The sequence below is a fragment of the Urocampus carinirostris genome, chromosome 5, assembly GCF_059441175.1.
Source record: "Urocampus carinirostris isolate Australia breed hairy pipefish chromosome 5, RoL_Ucar_1.0, whole genome shotgun sequence".
NCBI lineage: Eukaryota > Metazoa > Chordata > Actinopteri > Syngnathiformes > Syngnathidae > Urocampus > Urocampus carinirostris.
In genome coordinates this window covers 22,242,725-22,267,378 of record NC_142353.1, presented here as the reverse complement: position 1 = coordinate 22,267,378, position 24,654 = coordinate 22,242,725, and the positions used below count along the sequence as shown (strand labels likewise).

The window sequence follows — 24,654 nt, the reverse complement described above, 5'->3', positions numbered from 1 at the left end:
GCATGCTAGGCTCATCTACCACCCAAAATTACCCCTTACTATTATTAAAAAGATAAAGGATCCTGATGACCACTCTGTCTCTCTTAATCTATTTATTTTCTCCCCTTTAGTTTCTGGGGACTGATACAGGTCAACCTCTCTAACTCTGGTGAAGAAACATGGATTTGCAAACCTGGCGGAGACCTCATGCATTCCAGACCAACCACCTCAGCCCCCCGTTTTTCCTCATTTTCCTTTTTCACTTTAAATCTTTATTTTCTCTTTTTCATGTTTTTGTTTGGGATCAAAACAATTTATGTAGCTGTTTTTCTATATCTACACACCTTAGGGCGGATCTGCTTTTTTATAACCTAGGAGATTTAATAAAAAGAGTGCTCAAGAAAGGGCTTTTTCCAACAGATTTGGAATTTGAAATTGTGAGTTTTTTTCAGGATCATCTTTTGTCTTCCTGCAAGTTCAAAAATTAATGTCTTATCTTCGTATTTTGAGTGTCTTTAAAATTATAAACAATAGCATTTTATTGTAGTTATGTATTTCCAATCCCATTTAGCATATTTTCCGGTCCATAAGACGCACTGGATTAAAAGGCGCACCTGCAAATTTCTGGCAAGTTTTTATGTTTTTTAGGTGTGCCTTATACTCCGGGAAATACGGTATACAGCCAGTTACTCAGCTAACTAATGCCTCATTTGGCTATATGGACACTGCCCATTGACTGCCTTTATCACACAAATAGGAAAAGTTATGGGGAACAAGAGAGCAGTGCAATATCAAACAGTAAAAAACAGATCACCAGCTGGTCTGTGCTGTTAGCTGCTCTGCGTTTTAATGAGCCAGTTCTCAGAGTAGCACTTCTCCTAATTGTTGCGCTACTCCCAAGAGGCTTCGATGACAACAGAGTTAGGAGTGTGTAAAACTTACCGAACCATAGTTTTGAGGAACCAGGGCCGGTTGGCGATGGAGGCGACTGCCTCATCCATCAGGGGATGCATTTTGATAAAATTAAGCGTGTCGTCTGGGAACTCATTGGAGACTTTGTACCTCTCCATCGATGGGCCGCCGGCACAGCTGCCCGGCCTGCAAATGAGATGAAAGAAGTCAAATAAACAACAACAGAATCAAATGCCTTTAGACAATAGTCACGCCATTTGAATTACTAAAACAAGGGCCGTATCAAATACTCTTATTAAAGACAAGATCAGTATTGTCAACAGGGCATGTCTTTTATGTCGGACAAACATAATATTAATTTGTAGAACTTCATGAAACCACAGTGATTTGCAGTTGGTTTTAATGCTTCCCACCCAGCTCCAGACATCTTTTATGTGTTGGATTTGTGGCTAAAGCTGTTCTGTTCCAATTTAGTCCTTTTTTTCTCTCATTCCATCTGATCCGTGATCCTTTCTCAAAGCATAATTATTCCCTTTCTCTTTTTATTGCGCGTCTCTGTGTATGTGTTTTAATGGTCTTCAGTATACATTATATTTTCATGAATCCCCAAAAATCGGTTAGTTTTTAGCACATCCAATGAGGTCTAAATTCCGTTAGGGCTATACAAATAAAAATGACTTGACTTGACTTGATGCCTTGAAATATTCCTTTTTCTATTTTCATTTTCTGACTAAATAAACGGACAGTGTTGAAACTAACGTTCCTGGAACGCATTTATGTTTCAGTTGGGTGGGCCTGTTTATATTTCCCTACAAAATACAACTGAGAACAGTTAATGTGGCAGAGTACAAGGGTGATGAATTTTTCCTAATGAAGAATTCTCCATACTGTACATAGTCGCATGTAACCCAAATTGACAACAAAATACTGAAATCAGGGGGTCAGTATATGTGCATATTTGGTAGTGTGTCACCATTACCAAATGGTAGTTTATATTGTGGTAGGGGGTGTAGCTTATACAGGAACAACAAAATCAATGGGGGGAACGTGAGCACAGAATTTACGTTAAAAGTGTGCTGAATTGTGATCGTTAAATTTTTTCAATTGTTTTTGCAATACACCATGTGAAGAAAAGTACAACATTTTGGAGAGTACCTAGAAATGAAGGAGGAAATCTTCGAGTGGTTCCACGGGTTGGTGTACACATTTTCTATTTGATTCATTATTTGTCAATTATAAGCAGTTTTTAGGGGGTCGAATTGTATGTGAGTTTATACGGTAATTTGTAATTAGATGGTTAACCTCAGAGTAATGTGCTACTTTTGTGTATGGGTAATCTGATTACTAATTAGATTTTCAGTAATGCGCTCAACATGGTATGGAGGGAACTGTGGCATTTCTTCAACGCCTTTTCAAGCACTTTTAGTTCAACACATTTAGCTTCAAACCAAAACGTTTGACACCAATTGCTGCCAGTATATAACACAACGCAGTGATGAATGATTACATTGGGAGATGTTTGACATAGTCCTTTCAACGTATCTAATTGTGTGATGTAGTACGGCTAAAGTCCGGGAGGCTTTGAGGACATTGGGTGTCCAATTCTCTTTGGTTACAAGATCTAATGACACAGTATCCATTTAATATGTTTGGAGTGAGAAGTTGAGACGGCTCTAAAGAAGCAGCAGCTTTTTGATGGCACTTCCCCTTTGCAGGCATCTCACCTTCAAAAGCTCATAAAATAGTTTAACAGCCACGTCTTTGATACGACGGTCGACGGAATGTCATAAAATCCGCAGCCGCTCTCAGAACAATCAACCAGCTGGCTGCTGGGGGTATTGTGACAAATATGCAAGGACCTGGCATTTACGTTGGGTGCTAAATGTACGAAATCAAAGTTGCGATGCTGGGGTTGCAAAGGTCAGATGGTGTCATGGGCAGTCTAGACACTTGTGTCAAAGTGCACTGCGAACTAGACATCTGTTGGCTGCTCTGATGAACAGTCTCACTTACAGCTTTTTGCTGGATCGAAGCAACGGGAGTAAGCCAAAATCTGCATTTAAAAATAACCTCCATTGCACACACACACAAAATCTAAATGGCCATTGCTAATTGTTGCTAGGGAGATCTCATTGACTTTAGACCAGGGGTGACCAAACTATTTGGAGTTGCTGGAAGAAACAGCCTGTAAGCCTGTTTGTCCTAGTTTTAAGGGATCTGTAGAGCCTTCCAATTGGACTAATTTGATTTTGTTATTGGAAATATTTCTCAAAAACTAATGGCGGATTTACGGGATTGGCACGTTTATCAAATTAATGTAATTAACAAATAATAGGGGCGGCAGTAGCTCAGGAGGTAGAGCGATCGTTTTAGGACTAAGGGATCCCAGTTCGAATCACGGCTTGTCCGTGTTACATGTCGAAGTGTCGAAGTGTCCTTGGGTAAGACACTGAACCCCCCAATAGCCCCAATAAGCAGGTTAGCGCCTTACATGGCTGCACCGATCACCGCCGCTATTGGGAAATGTGAAGCACAATGTAAAAGCGCTTTGGGAAGTCATTGACTTGAAAAGTGCTATATAAATGCAGATCATTTCATTTCATTTCATTTCAAATAATATCATAGCAAATTGAATAAATTGAATCATTCCTCCTTCCCATCAACTGTCTTTTAATCGTTTCGGACGCAAGGTATTGAAAAACCAAAAAGAATTGCCTCGCATTCAGAAACGGCACAACGGTAGTGTTCGCAATATTCACAGCGGCAACAAGTGTCGTTAATCTGTGCGGAAAAATGTGAAACGGAGCAAAGACAGACACATCTTACGTATGACGAGTGTGTAAACGGTTCGAGGGCGAGGATAACACATGGAGGAGCAGCCTTGCACAGGCCCGACCCGTGGGCGCCGATGAACCCGGCGTCTGTTTGCTGCCGCATAAAAGGGTCCGGAGGATGTCATAAATCACATCAAACACAACCACTCGGGCCGTCTGATTTTTATCCAAACAGCGGGGAACAGAGGGTTTGCTCACACCTACGCTCAATTGCACAATAACATGCTTGCCGATGAGGAAGTGCCTGCTTGGTTGTGGAGAAGCCTGCATGCCTGCAATTACTTTATCATCTAGCAAATACAGTGGGACCTCTTTCTACCAGCACTTCTAAACATAAGTTTTTTTTTAACTAACATCTTTCTCGCTATACGTAGGATCTACGCAGCATCAAGCGCATCCAGTTTGCTGATGCAAACTACTATCGACAAAAAGATAAAAAAACGTTTGTACGTTTATACACAGTTACAGTAATTGTAATTTTAAGTGTACAGTAAGTGCTTACGTATTATAAACAGTCTCAAGTAAAGTCACATTTATATGTACAGCCCTTAATCACAAAATGTCTCAAAGGACTGCACAGGTTGCAATTACACCATCCCCTGATCTTAAACCAACATGCGGGCAAGGAAAAAATCAAAACTTCAGCATGAGGAAAAAAGAAACCTTAAGAAGAGGCCTCACAGTTGGTAATCCCCCATCCAAGAGAACCACGTGCATTAGATTTACCATTGGGTATCAGTGCACAAAACATAGTTAACATCAATAACATATCATACGTCTCAAGCTGGGCAGCACGCCGACGCAGTGGTTAGCGCGTGTGCGGCACAGTCATGAGATCAAATCTCCTGTGTGGAGTTTGCATGTTCTCCCCGTGCTTGCCTGGGATTCTCCCAGGCGCTCCGGTTTCCTCCCACATTCCAAAAACATGCATATCAGGTTAATTGGCTGGTCCAAATTATCCCTAGGTGAGAATGAGCAAGCTAGTTGTCTGTCCCCTGTGTGGCCTGGGACTGGCTGGCAACCAGTTCAGGGTGTCCCCTGCCCACTGCCCGAAGACAGCTGGGATGGGTTCCAGCACCCCCGCGACTCTACTGAGAATAAGCGATGCAGATAATGGATGGATGGATGTCTCAAGCTCTGCCAATTGCTCCCTTGATTGAAAATCCTCCTTATTAAGCAATATTAAACCTTATAAACAAGACGCGGCAGACACCGCAGCAATATTAGTACTGAACAATCACATTGTCCTCTTCTACCAGTGACAGGGACGATCCAGATAACAGTTGAAATGGGCAGGACGAGAACGGTCTTATTAAAAAAAAAATGTTCCAGTATAACAACTGTTATGCAGCCACACAATGTCAAATGAAAAAAAAAAGTATGAAATACGGGGAAAACGGGAAAATTGACTGTTCCTTGCAACTAACCCTACACAATTTCATTATGGTGCTCGTGATAAATTTGCATTTTATTTTATTAATATCAGCTTATTTATCTTATGACTGCGTTTTTATGTTTAAAATGTATTTGAATGTATTTTTAGTGATCAGGAAAATTTGTCTTATAGCTATTTAGGGTTCACTTGTACGCTTGAGTGGACCAATTCATTTTTAATTATTTAATACAGGGAAGATTTGCTCATTACACAAGCGATTTGGGTTCTGAAAATGATCCTGGAATTAACTAAGCTCGTAAGAAGAGGTGAGGTTGTATGTTGTTTTTGTGACAAAGAGTAGAGCAGCTCTTTGCTGTCTAAATTAGTGAGCACTATATTTATCAGGAATAAGCGTTTGTGGAATTAAGCAGCTATCTGTAAAACAATCGCAAGCTTCATTTGCTAATGTGGGTCCTTTTTGATGAGGGTGGCCTGTGTGTGTTAGTTTAATGTAGCAGCACTCATTCTAAGCCAAATATCAAATAAGGTAATTGTGAAATGTTGAGATAAAATGTTAGCTTGCAAAAATGCAAATCAAAATGTTTTGTGCATCAAGAGCTGGAAACTTAAGTTCATGAATAATATAAGAAAGACAGGTAAACAGGCGCGATCCTTCTTTTAGTTAAAATTGAGTTTTTGCATTGTATGCCATGAGGAAATTGATGGACAAATTAGTTACAAATGGATAATGCAAACAGGGCTTTCAATTTACTTTGAGGCTGCCAGAGCTTAGGGTAAGGTTGGGCCAAATTTAGTTTTCCACCGAAAATTCTTATAAAAAACATTTCACTTTTCAACATCACAATACAATAACATCATTTTCCAACATTTTGCTGCTACAGGTATCCGGAAAACCAAAAACCTGTTGAAACGCTGGGCCCAAAGAAATGAAAGAAAAATCGTGCGTTGTGGTCAAGTTGAGTCTCTGTAGTTCGTATTCTCACTTGTAATTTTTAGCACTTGTTTCCCGGTTGCACAACCGGATACAGCGACATCTCGTGGTCAAATAATACACACGAGCAGCCCTATACTCCTAAAAAGGCTAAAAGCTGCTGGAGAAACAAGCATCCTGGAGGCAGCAAAACATTTTGGTGTAGATGGTGTCAGAAGCTTGAAAAACAAAACATCTCTGGAAATTGTCCCTAAGACCAAACGTACAAACAGGGTATCAAAACATGAAAAAATAAACACAGAAATAGAGAAGGAGATGTTGTTTCTTGGTTTGAAGACAAGGGACGAAATGGATATGGGGTGTCTCGGCTAAGTATTCTTTTGATTGTACAAGGCAGGGAATATTAAAGGTTCTCTGCTTCCACAGGTAGGTGTACATATTTTATTCTATTTCTTTCAGTTTGTGGTTATTATGAAGAACTTTAGGGGTGGGCCTGTATGCAATGTAGGCTTTTCTGCGAGTATATATCGAAATTTGTAACTAGTTACTTTCAGATTAATGCACTAATCTTTGGGTTCAGTAATCGTAAATGAATAACTTCTTAAATGAAGTAACGAGTAACTCTAACTGATTACTGATTTTCAGGAACGCGGCCAACACTGCTCATAATACATTGAAACATTAATGTAAAATGTCCACGTTAATGTCTATGTGTGTATGTACTTTACCTTGGTTTAGGCACCCGCTCCTCTGGGAAAGGCGTCCATGTTGAGTCTGGGGACTTTTGCTCTTTGAAGCGTCCGGTAAAAGCGTTGGCCACCTCCGCCATGTCATAGGCGCACACAGCTGAGCCAGGAATGCTGGCGTCGCAAAAACACAACAAAAAGCAGCCATGAAGGAAAACATAAAAAGCAAACTTGCCAAGGCTGGACAAGCGTAGGCAGGCAGAAATACACATTGAAAATCCCCAGAGACCCGACTAAATCCGAATTTGAATTTCAGAGGTGACAACAAAATCACTGTAGCATGTAATATCTGAACTTCAGAAGTATGAAAATGCTGCTGAACCATTCAGGGTGGTTTTAGACTACTGTACATAAGAGTACCGTATAGAAAATAAAACCAAATTGGCACGTATTTATGTACTATTTTCTGAGTGTGTTGGAAAGAGCATGATCCTACTTATCCTATTTATTGGTTTTAAAGCCCCTGAAACGTTGGCAGTGAGTTATTGCGGACCATAGCGAGTAACTGAATCACATTGGATAAATGCCATGTACTTTCTGTCTTTAGAGTCAACAGCATATACTGTTCTGTAAATGTATTTTGTAGCCCAAGGTAAATACATGTGGTTGTGTATGTGATCAATTTATGAATATGTTGTACAAGTTTAATGAATGGCTTTCATGTGGTGTTCGGACACACAAAAATGTTAAGCGTCTGGAAAGCGATCGTAGTTTCAGCTGACAATGCAATATAGATTGGAGTAGTGCTCTTAAGAATTAAAGCTCAAGTCATAAATACCAGTCATGTTAAGGGCTTTGAGTCCAAAGTTACCGTGGCTTTAAAGCTTCAACTGCAGAGTTAAAGTTGAGAGATTTTAAATTGTTAAAGTCATTCGAACCAGAAAGATGCTTTTCACACTGCTATGTGTTATCTCAACCCAGGGCTTAGACATCATTCAATGCCACTTATGCTCTATTTTTATATTTTTATCTTTTTTAAAAGAATTGTAAGGTTTTTTTTGTTGTTGCTTCTGTATTGATAACAGAAAAGACAGAAGATATAAAAAGAAACAAATCGAACAAGATAGACATTCGTTCAAAACAAATTTAAGAAGACTCAAATTGGACCCAAGGGGATGGAAGACCATTTTTTTATCCTCAATCATTTGTTTTCTTTATTTTCTTTTATTAATCTTGTGTGATGATGAAATGTGATTCATATTGCATAAAAACCTAGTTATAATAATTTGATTACATAATTTGAGTAATGTAAAAAATGATTGGACTGTCCAAGATAAGCTCTGACTTTTTCCCGTCAACCCTTTTTTCACCTTCTGCCTTGTCAATTGTTTATCAAATCTGTTGATATTTTTTACTTCATTGGAACCTTGTATTTGAGGATGAGTGGAAAAAAAAACATCAATCAATAAAAGAGTTAAAGCTTTAACTCCTTTGTAGCTAAACAGGTCCTTGGGGGCACAGATATTTGACTTGCTGTGGGCTCTGGCAAACTTAACTACGCCAATTAAGTTAAGCACAGTCTTCCACATGGATCATGGATATGGTTCCGATTACTGTTTTGACCAGAGAGTCTTTGATTTCCCTGCACTATATTAAGCAACATGCTATTAAATTTTGGACCGTAGTGACATCCGGGGTCTGCTCAGTGCTATGAGGACACCATATGACTCGATCAAAGTCTTGAGGGCATAATCGTTCATCATGAGCCCGCTGTGACAGTTGACAGATTATTTAATTTTTTGGGTGTTTAGTTTTTGGAGCGGAGAGGAAAAATCATCTTGCGATGGCAGCCTTGTCCCTGAAATCAGTGCATAGCACATGACTGAGTTACTTTTACTATTTAAAAGCAAACATTTTTTCTTTAATCTGTAATTTACTGTGTTTCAAATATAATACAAAGCTGATGTAAGTTCATTATGAGGTGTTCCATATAAATATTTTATGTCTATTTGAGCTTTAAGTTAAAAAGTGTAGTGAAATAATACTACTTCCGGTTTCCCGCGTCACATTCGGTTCCACCAGCTCAACATAGCAAAGACTTAGACAATGGCTGACAGAACTGTTGCGTTTCCAATCTTTCATCATCCATGTTAAAGGATTAACAAGGCAATGCTATACATTTGTTTTTTTTGTTTTTTTTATGATGTATAAACAACTATATACTTCTAGAAATTTTATCCCAAACCTATTGGTTTATGGTCTCAACGTAATGTTTTGTATTGTTGCAGTTTTCACTATTCAAGGAAGAAAATTAATAGCACGTCTCCTGTAGTCACTGCCCTTCTTTGGTGGTTTAGACTGTGTCGTATAGATGATACTACACTAGTATTCCCTCTACTTTTCCCCAAAAGACATTAATCCTTGTCGCCTTGCTGTTCCGTAATTAAAAAAATAATGACAGGAAGGCATTAACAGACACACAAAACCCAGCAGCATATAGTCTAAATATGTTCCCTCTAATTTCCCAGCATTACCAATAAATGTAAATCAAACGCTGCACTTCTAGTAGGCGCCGCTTCATTGAGTTTAAAGTCCATTAAGCATGCTCAATTGCAGTGTCACAAGCAATTGTCTTATCTGCCTAAAAAAGAGCCATGAAATGAAGAATAATATGCGTTAACCCTATGGCTCGCTGGTAATTTTCAATCCCGATTCTGGCATTAATAATGAAGGCCGTATTGAACAAAAATTGTGTAAACGAAAAAGAGGTTAAGTATGCCCGCATCAAAAGGGCAAACGGCTGTTTTCATTGGATATGTAAATGTTGACCCAGCCCACTCTAACATTGCCACTATTACATTACACAAAGGGCAGGCTGTCATCATGTGGATGAGCTGTTGTTTTGATAATTGGGTTAACGAATACAAAGCAATGATGATGAATGCAGAAAATATTGTGTTGTTGAACTTTAGAGGGCTTGAATCAACCTCTTGTTTTCCTTACAGAGGTGCCCAAAATAGATAATTGCAATAATTTCCATATATAAAACATTTATAAGTTTTTTTTTTTTTTTTTTTACACAAAAGCAGATAACCCATGGGTTAGACCTCACCCCTACCTGTTGTATGGCGTGGAGAAGGTGGCCATCACCACATCCTTGCCATTGATGTGAATGACGTCTGTCACCGCCTGCAAGATGTTGAAGTAGAAATGCGAGTCGCCGGGGATGGAGCAGTTTAGGCGAGACTTGAGAAAAGATGTCCATTGCTTCTCCAAGACACGGGGTGATCCACCTCTGTCATTTTTGCAAACCCTCGCCACACGGGGAAACACCACCTGACCACAAAATCAATGAGGAAGAGATTGTAAGGTAACTTATTTGTAATTAACTTACTCTAATAAGCAAGGCTCCAGGAAATGCAGTGCATCTGGAAAGCAATCACAGCACTTTGATTTCTCCACATTATGTTGTGTTTATAAGGGGTGTCATTTTGGGCAGTTTCAGCATAGATTCACAAATACAATATTTGGATGGTCCACTGCCAAGTGAAGAAGGCATACTACTGTTGCATCTCCCCCCCAGATGAAGGATCTCTTCCCAGCAGGCGGGAGATGGCTCAAGTGGGCTGCCAACAAATGGTTGATTCAAAAAGGCAACATCCTTGGTGTCCTAACTTCTAAAACATAATCGTGAACTATGAAATGTTATAATGTATGTCATGTCGGTTAAAAGTTTCAAAAGTTTACATTTTGCTATGAAATTTGTTCAAAACTCTGTAAGGAGGATGACATGATTGTCGTTTGTAATGTAATGTGAAATGTTGTAGAGTATTTAAAATTCTCAAGTTGTGCAACTGTTATTACTCAGTTTGTCTGCATTGATTGACAAGGGAACATTTTTGACAGCCATTTTCTTTAGAATTTCCACTTTATGGCCAGTGATGTTAATTGTACAAATCTCTTTTTAGGGAATAGCCAAATGGAAATTGGCCGTCCCACACCTTTTGTTAGAGCACAATAATGTGGAAGTGCATTAGGGGAGGTGCGACCAAGAGTTTGGAACAGAGGTGCCAATGTATGATAATGATTAATATCATCTCAGGGCCTGAGAAAACCTTGGGGACTGGACGTGGCCCACAAGCCTTGACTTTGTCATCTGTGATGTGGGATATTATGGAACCATTTTTCACTGCAATAATTGTAATTATAAATATACTTAGGGTAAACAGCTTGATAACAATAGGTAGGTGGCAATCCCTTGGTGCTATTTACAAGATACATTAAAACATACAGTCAGCTTCCTGCTAGTTTATTTTTGAGATAGCAACCAAAAACTTAAACCAGTTATATGATACTCTTAAAAATACGTTTTTCAAATGAGCCTTTGCATGCAGGCAATAATCTGCTTGGATACGGAATATTGAGCACAATAATCCAAATAAGATCTTAGTTTTCTTTTTTATTTTCTGATTGCTTGTGCTTATTTACACTGCTGAATAATCCGCTTGTGTGATTGTTGTGATTTTGGTCATCCGAAATATTTTTATGCCCGGGGGATTTTTTTTTTTTAATCTATATATTAAAAATATGTTACATAATATATATATATGTATATATATTACTTTGCTGAATTTGGTGAGTGAAATGAATGAAATAAACCTTTATTTAATATCAACGGGTAATTGCAAAACCATCATCTTTTTGCGTAATGACTTTACCTCGTTTCTTCCTGAAAAAGTCACAAACATGTATCCAGGGTAATTTATTTGTCTCTAAGCATGACAACGATTTAATTCAGATAGTTCCAGAAATCAAATATTCCATTAACAATCGGATTATTGCCTGCATTTAAACTGAAAAAACACAGCTCCCCACGGTTGCCCAATTTTTACAGACGGGAGATTAGAGCAAAATACCATAATGATGTTTTTACTTCGGAATTTACACTTTAATTGCCCGAACTTCCGAAACTTGAATTAACTGACCATCTATTCTTTAATAAACCTATTTTTGAACAGAATAATTAAGACAAAATGCAGCTGAAACCAACTATGCCCTAAAGTCAGTGCATCATATTTACGTTCTTAAAAACAGCTTTTAAATAGCAATAGTATGAAATAAAATGTCAACAAAGCAGGGTTTTGCAGCGGGTCTTTCATCATTGTTTAAAAAGTTTACAGTCTTTCGACAAAATATTGGTGTCAGTCAGTATTAGGATGGGCACATCCTATGTGAAAAATGGTAACCGGTAAATGGTCTGCATTTATATAGCGCTTTTCGAGTCAATGAAGACATACCAAAGTGCTTTACAATGTGCTGCACAATTACCCATTCACACACACACACACTCACACACTAAAAATGACATTATTTGGATCTAAAGCTCGCTATATATTTAAATTCCTCTGAAAAAAAAGATGTGTTAGGCTAAATACATGTAGCAAGAGGCTATACTCAAACGCGCATTTAACAAATTGGTGACCTCAACGCATTCCTTAAGTTGAAAAGTGCAAAAACATAAACACATACACACTAACACATAACTATTTTAATTTAAAACTTCCCAGACACGCACACACTGACAGAAAAAATGTTACAAATACTAGGTGACACTGTGTGAGGATGTGACAAGATGTCAGCTTTACTCATTACACATGATTGAATCATTCAGCTTCTTGGCAAATGTCACATGCTGGATTATTAGTGGATTACAAAATACACGTTTTTGCATACTGGGGTAGTTCTTTTAATTTGATTTAGACGGCTTTCAAAAATACTTTTTATACATAGCAATCAAAGGCACAACATTTACTTGCGTTTGCAATTGGAGGCAATGTCTTTCAACACAAATTTAATGCTTTGATGATATATTTTGTGTGTATGCAAAATCCCCTAATTGTATCCATTACAAAGCGACTTTTATACACTAGCTCAGGCGTCAGGATCCAAAGAGCCATAATAGTAATACATTTAGATTTTTTTTTTTTCAGAGTTTCATTTTAGATGAATTTCAGCAGAATTGCCAAACCTGTGCTTTACACAAAATAAAAATTTTCAGCAGATTTTATTTCACTGTGTGACATTAGATGATTTGATAACTAAGAATAATGCCTGTGTGCTAAGATCATTGCAGCTTCTTTTGACTTTCATTTTTTTCATAATTAATGGTTTTAAAACAAGATACAAGCAGAGTTATTTTGAAAAAATGACACAAACTATTGCAAATGAGGATACTGACGTATATATCTTTAGTGCAGAGGGTTGGGTAGACAGAAGTGAGCTGTGTGCATGGCTCTGCCCACCGCTGCCGCTCACCAAATCAAATTGATCTGTGTTCTCGGCTGGCGATTCTGGACGAATACAGTTTTTAGGGTTTTTATCAATAATTGTCTCAACAGTGAAAATAAATTGTTTAATCAGCTTCTATATCCTTAGCGACGTACAGCCAAAACAGGGTCTGTTGCTGTGACACCTCAACCCTAAACTGTAGTGGAAAGAATGCTCTTAATATACTTGACCGAACCATTCATATTAATAGTTTTAAATCAGGTATCCGCTACAGATAAGATTTGTGTGAGTATAAGTTTATCTCCGAGCCACATGAACTCATGAAAAGAGCCATATATGGCCCGCGAGTCATAGCTTACTGACCAAAAATGACATCGAAGTGTCTTCAGGGTCGGGCAACAATCACTTGGTTTTGAGTTTGGATTATGTCATGATCAAGCTGAGACAAATTGCAAAGGGCTGCTCTGTGTTTTCTAACGACATGTTGTTTAACGTCTTTTAGTTTATTTGCCGCATGCAAAATTTCACCACTTTTACAACATCTCGATAGACTAAATGTTCCCATCTGCCCAAAATCCCTTCATCTGAAGGTCCGTGTTAGCTCATCTCATTGCTTCTTTTCCCCACCCTTTCTTCTGCCTTTTATTTTTTCTTAAAACACAAGCGAATCCGCTTTTCATTTTCCTCTACCTGCTTTTCAATTAACTTTGGTCCGTCGCAAATTGACACTGAAATGAATGGATTAAACATAAGGCTTCTTTGTTGCAGTCCCTGTGGTGTAAAAACTCAATCTCGTTTTTCACTGAGGAATTCCGCTCAGGGGACTGAGAAGATATCAGACGGATGCAGATGTGCGATGCAAGGGGTTTATTTATAGATTGTGAATGGGATCGGCAGATATATTTTCAGCCCTTTATCCTGTCCGATGTTGATCCGGTATTAAAAATATTTGTGCTCCTTATATAGTACACTCATATTCTGTTTGTTTCTGCAGATACTTCCTGCTTATGACACCGCTGATCAGAGCTAAACAATAGCAGAGGAATGAAGCCTTTGCTTACCTTTCCCATTGTGTTGTACTCCATAGCAATTTCCCTGAAGAAGAAATAGATGAAGTCTCCATAATTGACTGCCTGCACAAAGTAGGGCTCTGACAAGACAAAATTGAGAAAATATACAAATTGTTGCAGGGCCCGTTGAGACACCATCTCAATATAAACTACAACCATGTAAATTCTTGACATTTTGCGAGAAAACCAGTCAGTAATGCCTCATCCATCATATCAGGGCCTTTGCATACGTGGTAAAAACAGTTTTCTGCAGATTTGACAAGCTGGATTGGTGCGCATGCTATTCCCTTCGGCGAATCCATTTTTGCTCAACTTGCAATCCGAGTATAACAAGTGGGCAAAAAAGAACATGCAGAATTAGCATACTAGACGTACGTCAATAGAAGCACTAGATCTAAATATGTGGTCAGTGATCCATAACGGAAACTACTTTATGGACTCAAACAGTGTGATGCAGTTATTTATTGATATATACCAGGGGTGTCAAACTCATAAAGAAAGCTCGGGGGCCACATGGTGGGAAAACTAATCTCACGGGAGCTGGTCTAGTGAATAAATGGCAATAAAATGTGTGCCTTAGCTGGAGGGTTGGGGGTCTTTTCGGAGGCCCACAATTAAATTATGATTCTGGGATGTAAAATTTCATTTTAAAGCGATTATTGAGATTTTTTTCCTCAATACCTTCCTTCTCTAAGATTTACCAGTACATTCTTGTAGTGTTTACTAACCGTGTATTAGTAGAAAATAAAACAAAATGCTAACAATAATTGAAATGATTAATTTATTGTTTTAAATTTCCTTTAGATTTTGTTTTTTGGATGAAGATGTTTACCCTAATATGGGAACTTTGTTGTTGGATTTCATATCTATTATAGAAAGAAGCTGAAGCTTCTTTAAACATTTGCAAAGAAACCTCTGTGATATATTTTTTAGGGTCTGTATTTTTCGTGTTGCCTTCAACAGCATATTGGCGAATTTCAAGTAAATAGGTTTCCTCAATGTTCTCTGGTTGATTATTGGTAGTCAGCCAATACAGCTCCAGTGGGTGCTTTGCGAGAGGCGCCTGGCTTTGGCGACATCCAGTGGACATATTTCAACTGCAGGTCATTGTGGCTCATTTTTTCTTTGTGGTTCCCTCAGTATTGTGTTGGGGGCCACATAAAGTAATGTGGCAGGCTACATTTGGCCCGCTGGCCAAGGGTTTGACATAGGTGTTGTATACAAACATATTTTTTTAGAATTTCTATGGAATACATCCTTGACAACAGAGGTCACATTTTTTGGTGTAAAATCACATTTTTGAAATACTTTACAGTCGTGTTGTGTACAATTTTCACTGTCTGACAAGAGATGACACTTAACATCTAACAAATTAGAACTGATTTTATTTAGTCAGACTTAAGTATTCAAACTTTAATTAGTAGAGCTATTTTTAGAGCCCCTGCTCTGTATGGCCCTTGTATGTTCTCACTGTGTTACTTACTTTGCATAAACCAACAAATTGACGTCTGTTGAAATATTAATTTAATTAATTTGTATTAAAACTATGGCAAGCGAGCCACTTGTGGCCCTAGTATGAATTTTAAAGCAGCAACGGCATATGTTCAAATGAAATAAATAAATAAATTACTTCATTCGTTCATTCTTTCAAAAAAAATAATTAAGACTTTGGTTTCAATATTTAGTAATTTTCCTAGATATGTTTTTCAAAATGTCAAGTTTCTCCTCATAAGACAGTGGTGAATTGAGATATGTTTTTAACAAAAATGGTTCCATTCAAGTAGTGCTCTTTCCTTAGTTTGAATAATTGGTCATTTTAATATTGTTTTTTTTAAATTTAAGACAGTTTAGAAGAAAATCAGTAATTCAATCAATTCAATATTTCTTAGTAGGTTCCAAGGGTTCTGATTACACCAACATACCATAAAACCCTGAAACATTTTAATAAGCTATTCAGATGGGAAACCCAAAACAGTATTATTGAAAGTGAAGACAAATCGAGCGAATGATTGATGTTAATGTGCTCCATAATTAAGCTCGTCAAACTGGAATGTAACCCTCGTGTCCTTCAACTTCATCTAAGTTTTGACACCCCTATGAAGTATCTATTTTATTACACATATTAAGAAGAGCTTTGACTGCTGAATTAAAAAATGCTGAAATAAATTCAGAAGCAAAAATACAATTTTGAGTCAATCATTTATTCTTTTTTTTTAAAAGTAAATACTGCTTATAATTTCTTTCTGTTACATTAAAAGGAGGGAATAATACGTAAATCATTTTTTCTGTTTTCACGATCCGACACCTGAAAAGAAGAATACTTAGGATACCAGGTTGTTCCTCTTTCTGCAGACTTCTATTGCGCACAGTTGTTTGTTATTTTGGCTCACTGTTGCTTGTTTTGACTGTTATTCCACTCTGTTGTTATTATTTTTTTTCTGCAACTATTCTTTGATTTTTACATCCCTTAGGGCTGATCTGCTTTTGGAACCTAGGAGATATAATAAAATAAAAGGACTCACTGGAAAACCATAACAACGTATTGTAGTTTCTTATGTAACACTGGCCTCTCTTCCCTTTTCTCCTTGCAAGTTCAAGATTACTTGGTGCCTTTTCTCTTCATTTTGAGTTTCTTTTTTTATAAACATATTTCATCTAAAAAAAAACTAATTAATACAACATATACTTCCCTCGTGTTACACAAAGTATGATTGCCTCTAAAAGATCAATTGATTAGTTAGAACAACAGTGTAGTCAAAATGAGTACAAAAAAGTACCACACAACAGTCTTGTGTATATTGCTTCTTACTTTTGAAAAAGTACCTCAAAAAACAGAACCTACAGGTTGCCTTATAAAAACAGTGCTATATGTGTGTGCGCTAGCTAGCGCGTATGAAAGCCTTACCTTTTAGCCACTTGGAGTCATGTTTAACCGTACGCAGAGTTGGGCTGTCTCCGAGGCTACGATAGATGACCGCATCAATGGCCAGAAAGTCGGTGACTGTAGCCGAATACAGCTTACCGTCTGGAAAGAGATGACGAGAAATTAAGACAAACAAAAAAACAACGGAGGATAGTTTCAAGTAAAATTGTTGGGAAAATATGACAGGAATAAAAAGAATGTATTCCCAGCCACAACTCAACAGGATTTCCACTCCCATCAACTTGTTGCGTACTTCATCAGCAGCTACGGTACTTAAAGTAGGGGTGGGAGATACTGGAAATTTTGGAATCAATCCGATCCAACCTAATATGTGGTAGTATTAATCGATACAGATACTTCCTGCTTGAAAATGACATAATCATTGAATGATTGAACCCCTTCTTCCTTGAGTTGGTTCATAAGTACGTTCAACTCAGCAAACACTGCAAATTTTAACAGTACAAAACATAGCGTAAATAGAAATATTTCTATTAAAACTGTTTCAGAACAAAAGCCAAAAGAGTAAAACCCAAAAAAGAAGCAATGTAACAAAAATACTATTAATTTATAACAATCTCAACAAGAGAACTTTCATTTCAAAATATTTTTAAAATAAAGTCAGTAATGAAAATAAAGTTTCAATCGTCTCTCATTTACTCTGCTGCCAAAGTAATAACGGATTTACAGGTTTTTGTTCAGGAACACTACATTTTTGGCTGCAGCTCGTTGCTCTCTGCGGGGTGAGTTTTTTTATTTGTTTATGTAAATGTGTCGTGTTGCCACAGTAGCAGACCTATTGACTACCCAAATTACACCTGGCATTGTCCTTTTCTGTAGTTGTCCACACCGCTCTGTCTTTTGTATCTTCAATGAGGAATGGACACATGGATTTGGCCCTCTCTTTCCTGCCTGATAGGCAGGATGCAGCAGCAGGACAGTTAGGGAGAGGTGCTTAAAGTGTGCCTGTCAATCACAGACTTAATCATATACTTAAAGAGTGGCCAATGGCGCAGGGTGAGAGAGACGACTGGGCAATCTAAATAGAAAATCGGCACTTTGGGGAAATTGGTGGTGGAGTGAAGTATCGTTCCTAAGTGAATAGTATCAATCTGATCAGACTACTTGCTTAGTATCGATAAAATCGATATTTGGATTGATCCGCCCAACCCTAACTTAAAGGTACTGTAAACAGCAGTGATGTGACCTCAGTCCACCTCAGATAGAACCGCAATGGAAACTCAAACTACATAATTGAAAGGTTGGCTAGAAGAGAGGCCCTCTCCATTACTCAATGCTTCCAGTTGACTGTCACACATTAGCCGCTCAAGCTGCACCTCCTCAGCTGGAAGCTCACGAGGTCCCAGAACATCAATACTGCCGACAATCAGTCAGAGGAGAGAACACAAATGGAGGCCGGTATCTTTTGCAGCCCACCGGCAGTCTGCGTGGGAACATTCTCACCCTGCAGCTTCAAAACTGCTTTAGAGGATTGTGAATTGTTTTTGTTAACCGAGTTTATCCCTCCATTCTCAATGGAATCCTGGATAAATCATAGCCGACCCTAAATGTGTCGATAGCTTATGGTGCTCAATAAAAATAGCAAGTACGTTTTTGGTTTGTACGAGAAATATATACAAATTTCAAGGGAGGTTGCTTGAGCCAAGGGACCTGCCCCTGAAGTACTAATCTAATAACATTGTTGGAAATAACGGCGTTATTTTTTTCAGTAACTGACTTGTTACTATTTCGCCGTTACAACTTCCTAGTTCATTGTGTCATGTCTTTTGGGATCATCTCACTATTTAAAATACCGACTACCATATAGTAAGATAGCGATTACGAGTATAGTTTTGACTAATCCGCCAAAAGAAAAGGCGAAAGATGGCTGGTGCGGCAACCGACTTAGGTCGTTTGTGAACGTGGAAAGTGGGAGACGCCTGTATTTTATCGTTTTCTTTGTAGATTTATACATATTTGAATTTATGTTTTCTATGCTTTTCAGTGTTAACAATTAAGCATTCATTTTGCTTTATGTTCCCCCCTTTTTAAGTTATTCATAATAATACATTAAAAAATGGTAATATACGGATTAAACCACAAAAAACAACCTGAAGAGATATTTGGGAGCCAAAGGAGCTAACTCTTTTTAGTGATGAAGCCGAAAAATCAGGTTCTGTTTACTGCTGATTATTATTCTATTATATTGATAAATGTTCATATATGTTACACTTCAAGTGTAGGATTAAAATGTTGCTGGTGAGATGAAATAAATATTAAAATGTTTTATAAAACAACTACCTGTCCGTTCTTCTCTATTCAACTGACTTAAATACTGCTCAGAAAATTTCAAATTATTTGACATACAACTTCTTTTTAAAGTAACAGAAATTACTTTGTCTGGTAACTAGTTACTTTTACTATAGAGTAACTCAGTTACTAACTTTTTTTGGACGAAGTAGTGTGTACCTATAACTAATTACGTTTTAAAGTAACGTGCCCAAGAATGCCTAATGGTCATACAATTAAAAAGAAAGACAAAAGAAAAAAATACTGCCAAGAAAAGCAAAACTGCAATGAAAAAAACAAATGCAAAAAAATGTTTTGACCTTATTAATCTAGTAAAATAAAGAAATAATGTTATGGCATATTGTGTTACCCTTGTAGCAACTGTTTTTCTTTAATGAATAATTTACTGTATTTGAAATATAATACAAGGCTAGAACAAATGTAAGTTCATTAAGACGTCTTTGACATAACTATTTTGTGTTTATTTGAGCGTCAAGTGAAAAAATATAGCGAAATAACACTACTTCCAGGGTTATATATATGTATATAAGGGAAAAAAAAGCTTTTGAATGAAAACAAGTTGTAACGTTTTCAAGTCTTACCAGCAAAGAGCGCCACATTGGCGTGCTTGGCATCGTAAGGGCAGCGTGCCATTCCGCTGATCTCTTCTCCAAGAGCTTCCAGAGAATCCATCTGCAGACATGGACACAATTATTTTCAGATGAATAAATCTTAACAATAATGGTCAACAGATGCAAAAAGGAGAGCAACAATCACCTCCCAGTAGTGAAAATGCTTGTGGTGAAATTGTAAATTAGCATATAAAGTACCACATTTTGTCACATTTATTGTCGTTGAAACTTGTGAAACACACATCGAAACAGACATTTGTCTCTAGTACAAATGTTTAGGATAGTGTGATAACAAGATCAAACACCTTTTCATATGTCATCTTGATAACTGGTGTTTGTTGAGTCAATACTGTATGTTTCTTTGCTTTTATACCACTGCTAGGTTCTGTTTTTCCTACATTTGCAAAGAAGGCAGTTGCCAAGGGAGGCTATTATTTGTCTATCACTATGCACTATTTCACTATTGTCCAATCACGTTGCCGTGCTTTGATTTTCACGCCCCATGGGGCTGATCTGCTTTTGGTAACCTTGAAGATGTATTAAGAATAATGTGTTCAGGGGAAACTTCAGAACAGGAGTTTAAACCCCTCATCTGAGGGCTTCCACCACTGTCCTCTTGGCTAATAAAACATCGAAAGATGCCTTCCTTCCTTAATGTTATGTTGTTTACTGTAGTTCAAACTTGACAGCATTATACCACCTTGACCTGTGTTCGAATCCTGTTATAACCAAAAACCTGTATCCAGACTTTGAGTTCTTTCTTAGGGAAAAAAACATGTATAAATCCGGTATATAGGGGAAAAAAATCTAAATGGTCTTTGGTATTGTTCAGGGTGCCAGATAAAATGCTGTATCTGGCCCATGTTCTGTAGTTTGGGATCACTATTAAAAAGATAATGGTTGAAACCATTCTCCGGATAAACAGCAACTAAAAGGGACGTTGTTACTAACTGTCAAAAGGTCAAGCTTTGGAGTAAGAACACCACAATGAAGGACGTTTTTCACCACCAGTAGGCACCAAATAATACGCAATGTCTTCTTAAACTAGAACTCTAATATGGTTTTGATCAATTTAATGCTATGGTGTGATGTAAAAAAGGGAACATTTCTTTCCGCCATGCGTCTTCAAAGCGAAAACACGCACAAGGTCAAGAAAACAACCACAAACGGTTCTTCATTTGGCATCTTGCTAGGACAACAAAAAGAGAAGCTGTGAAGTGCTTAACAACGCCATTTCTGTTCTCTAAACGGGTCATTTTGTTTTCTGTTCCTGTGTAGCAGAAAAAGAGAGTAATCATCTGCCCACTATAACAGGTCATATGGACTTGCTACCTCACACAGAGTTTGCCAGAGAAAGAGTTGGCAGGAATAAATCAATAAAACAGGAGATGCAGTGAAAGCAAAATTAGGAGCATCATGATATGTAGATTAATTACACACCTGCTCTACCCATCATTTTATGTGAACCGGGAGACAATGCTGAGATGTTTCAGAGAAAATGAGCTTTAAATAATAATATACAGTTTTAAATATGTCCATTAGATGTCCCCAAAGCTAAGCGCCACTCCCAAAGCTGTATTTCCTGACTAACAATGAATAACCGGAGAACATTGAGCAAACCTATCCCAAAGTTATTCCATTGTAAATATAAGTCACATACGTGCTGTTTAAGGAATTAGGAAAACATACAACATATAAATACACCCGAGGACAGCTGTGTAAGATTATTAGGTGACAAATCACTAAAACGGGAAAAACATGCAAAAGGACCCCAGTTCACGACTGGGTGGAAATATAAGCTTGTCTGGAGATGGATGGGCGCCACCAGGCTGTACTTACCTAGGACACACCACTGAACATGGTGACCCTATGACCCTAGTGGTTAAGGGATCCAACCAACCAACCAACCAACCAACCAACCAACCAACCAACCAACCATTCTACACAATAAGCCAAATATGTCTGATACTTCACTCTTTTGTTCTGCTTTTCTGTATGTTCTCTCTCTCCCGCTGTCTCACACCCTTCCTCGCCCTTACCTTATTTGGTCACCCACTTCCGGCTGCTAAATTTCTTCCCACAGTTGTGGCCACTCTGTATTTCCAATGACAAATTTCCTGCATCACTAGTTAAACACTGTCTCCTTGGCTCAGTGCTGATTTGTATTCCTACATGTCACATTCAAAGCACTCTTGTCTCAGTCTCTTGTTATTCCAGTCTATCTAACTCTTGCCTGCCCTCCAGGATCATGATTACCACCTGACGAACTCTTGCTTTCTCTGACTGAGTTAACTGAACCACTGAGCCCTCGCCTGCATCTTAGACCACAATTGTTGCTGCGCTACCTGCCCCATGCACCAAACCCTGTCCAAACAAAAAATTCGGTTATTGCACTAATCTGTGTTTCTGTACTGTGCTCGCGCACCACCCTAAGTGGTTCTTTGACAAAATAGACATATTGAAATTACAGATCGGTGCTTGTTTTACATAAGCAGACAAGTACAAGTTCAGTCTGTTACAGTATCTCAAAGCACCAAAGTGTGCATCTCTTATTATATAGGCTAGACAGGAACGTCACCTTACCCTTTTGGACATCCTACATAAAAACACACCCTGATGGGGCATTCATTCCATCTTTTGATATCACAGCGGCATTGACCTCTGTGCAAGGGTCCTGGCCGGCTGTCACTGATCTATTCCTGCCGTTTGAACTCAAGGAAGCCCCTCCCGAACCCGGGGAGCTGAAATATGCACGGCCCCAGACAAGCTGGCAGGCATGTGCGGAGAAAAACCAGAACTGTCCTGAGCAATATCCTGATCATCTTAGCCAGGCAACAGAGTCCCACAAAAACTGCCAGCTTGAGCCAAAGCAGTTGTAAACAAAAAGTGTTTGGACGGAGAAACAGCTTTTGTCTTGTTAGGCCGTCAACTCTGCTAGCCTGTAAATAAAAAGAAGTGCTGTGCAATGTAACATCTAAAACCTGAAATATCTGTGGGAGACGTGTTATGCTATTTTTTTTTAACTTTACAGACATCTTAACAGAACAGACTTCTTCATACATGAACCTCTACACACGATAATCTCAAGACAATATATCTTTTTTTAACAAATCTTGCTTGCTTTATCAAGGAAAATACAGTTCATGGGCAGTTCCAAAGGCTACCACTAGAGACCTTTTGGCACTTCTCACTGTTCGTGACTGCTCAATGACACCATTAGCTCGTTCAGGTTGCGCATGCAGACTACTACAGGAAAAAAAAAACTAAAACACGTACAGTCAGTGCTTATGTAATATCAATGATCTCTATCTCATACCGGTCAACTTCTGTCAATGTCTTCCCTGCTTATTGATTGCAAATCCTCCTTATTAAGCAATAATAAATATTACAAACACAGTACAGCACATATTTAGTCACAGCAAGACAAATTGTGTAGAATACTACCACAATATTAGTGATCTATGTTTACGTTGTCATCTGCTGTCATGTTTACCGATTCAGAGCACCTGTGACTGCTCAATTGGCGCCAACAGCCCTGAGAGCTGATTGGCTAATGGACTCTTTTTAAACCCCCGGCTTTCAAGAGATCCCTGTCAGATCGTTGTGTACCCATGCTCCCAGCTCTCACGTTCAGACTCTGTTCCTGCCCTGTTTTTTCTCTGCCAGATACCCGTTGCCAACCTGTTTCCGGACCTGACTCTGCCCCGTTCTACCTTCCCGATATCCGACCAGTTTTGCCCCGCTACCTGCCTGACACCTGTTGCCGACTTTGTTTCCGAACTTGACACCGCCCTTGTTCTCCCGTCCCCGCTAACGACTTTTATTTCCTGCCAATATTCGACCATTCTCGCTCGACACGGAAGTGCCACTTTCGCGTCTCCAGTCCGTCGATCCTCTCCCCTCTTATCAATAAAACTGAGTTATCGAACGCTACTGGGTCCTGTCTCTGTTCCTGGCCTGTGACAGTCTGCTACCAGATTGAAATGATCGAAAAATAGATAAAAAAAGGGCAACGCGTATAAATTGACACGTATGTGGTCACTGTTCCTTGCAAACATTTCACGAGCAATTCGAGCTACGAACGTGATCATGGAACAAATGAAGCTCATATGTAGAAATACCACTGTAGCTGATATATGAGTAGGGATGGAAGCAAAGATCCATATTTGTAATCACTATGATACCCTTGAATTGTGTTGAAATTAAAACAATACATTAGGGACTTTAGAAGTATCAGGCCTTGACACATCACAAGTGAGTTAATAGGATAATAGAGCATTGCACAAATGAGCCAACCTGCAAAATTATCCATACCCGAGTTCACACATGGTCCAAAAGCAATCGAGGGCACGCTAGCTCTGTGGTATATTAATCGTCACGGTCCATTTCGGCGCAACCTGTTTTCCTCACATGTCCTTTTCCTGACACTTTTACACACTGGAAGAAAACCAAAATCTTTGCAGATGTTCATAAAAACCTCACATCTTAACCTAAGTGAGACAAAATAGTTTCATGTGGAGCTACACGTCATTATTTCCGAAGAGCTAATAGATCAGTATAAAGCTGGAATTTCAATTTTAAACACTAATTGACACTCAACCTTGGTACTTTTGGGATTCATTTCGTTTTAATGTTTCTTTTGTATTGCAGTTGTCAATTATGAGCTAATGAGACCCTCATATGCTGATTTGTCATACACAGTAAGTATACTTGATCT

General features: G+C 38.3%; 1 protein-coding gene across 3 annotated transcripts in view; it reads right to left on the bottom strand.

Moving 5' to 3' along the window:
* Nucleotides 1–24,654, bottom strand: part of sema6a (sema domain, transmembrane domain (TM), and cytoplasmic domain, (semaphorin) 6A) — a 210,991-nt gene that overhangs the window by 55,534 nt on the left and 130,803 nt on the right. For all 3 annotated transcript variants that reach the window (XM_088336168.1, XM_088336169.1, XM_088336170.1), the window contains exons 8-13: nt 19,908–19,998; nt 17,002–17,121; nt 14,088–14,176; nt 9,857–10,074; nt 6,781–6,912; nt 922–1,077 (exon numbers count right to left, since the gene is read on the bottom strand). In XM_088336168.1, coding sequence (XP_088192294.1) covers nt 922–1,077; nt 6,781–6,912; nt 9,857–10,074; nt 14,088–14,176; nt 17,002–17,121; nt 19,908–19,998 — 806 coding nt within the window. The remainder of the gene's footprint in view (nt 1–921; nt 1,078–6,780; nt 6,913–9,856; nt 10,075–14,087; nt 14,177–17,001; nt 17,122–19,907; nt 19,999–24,654) is intronic.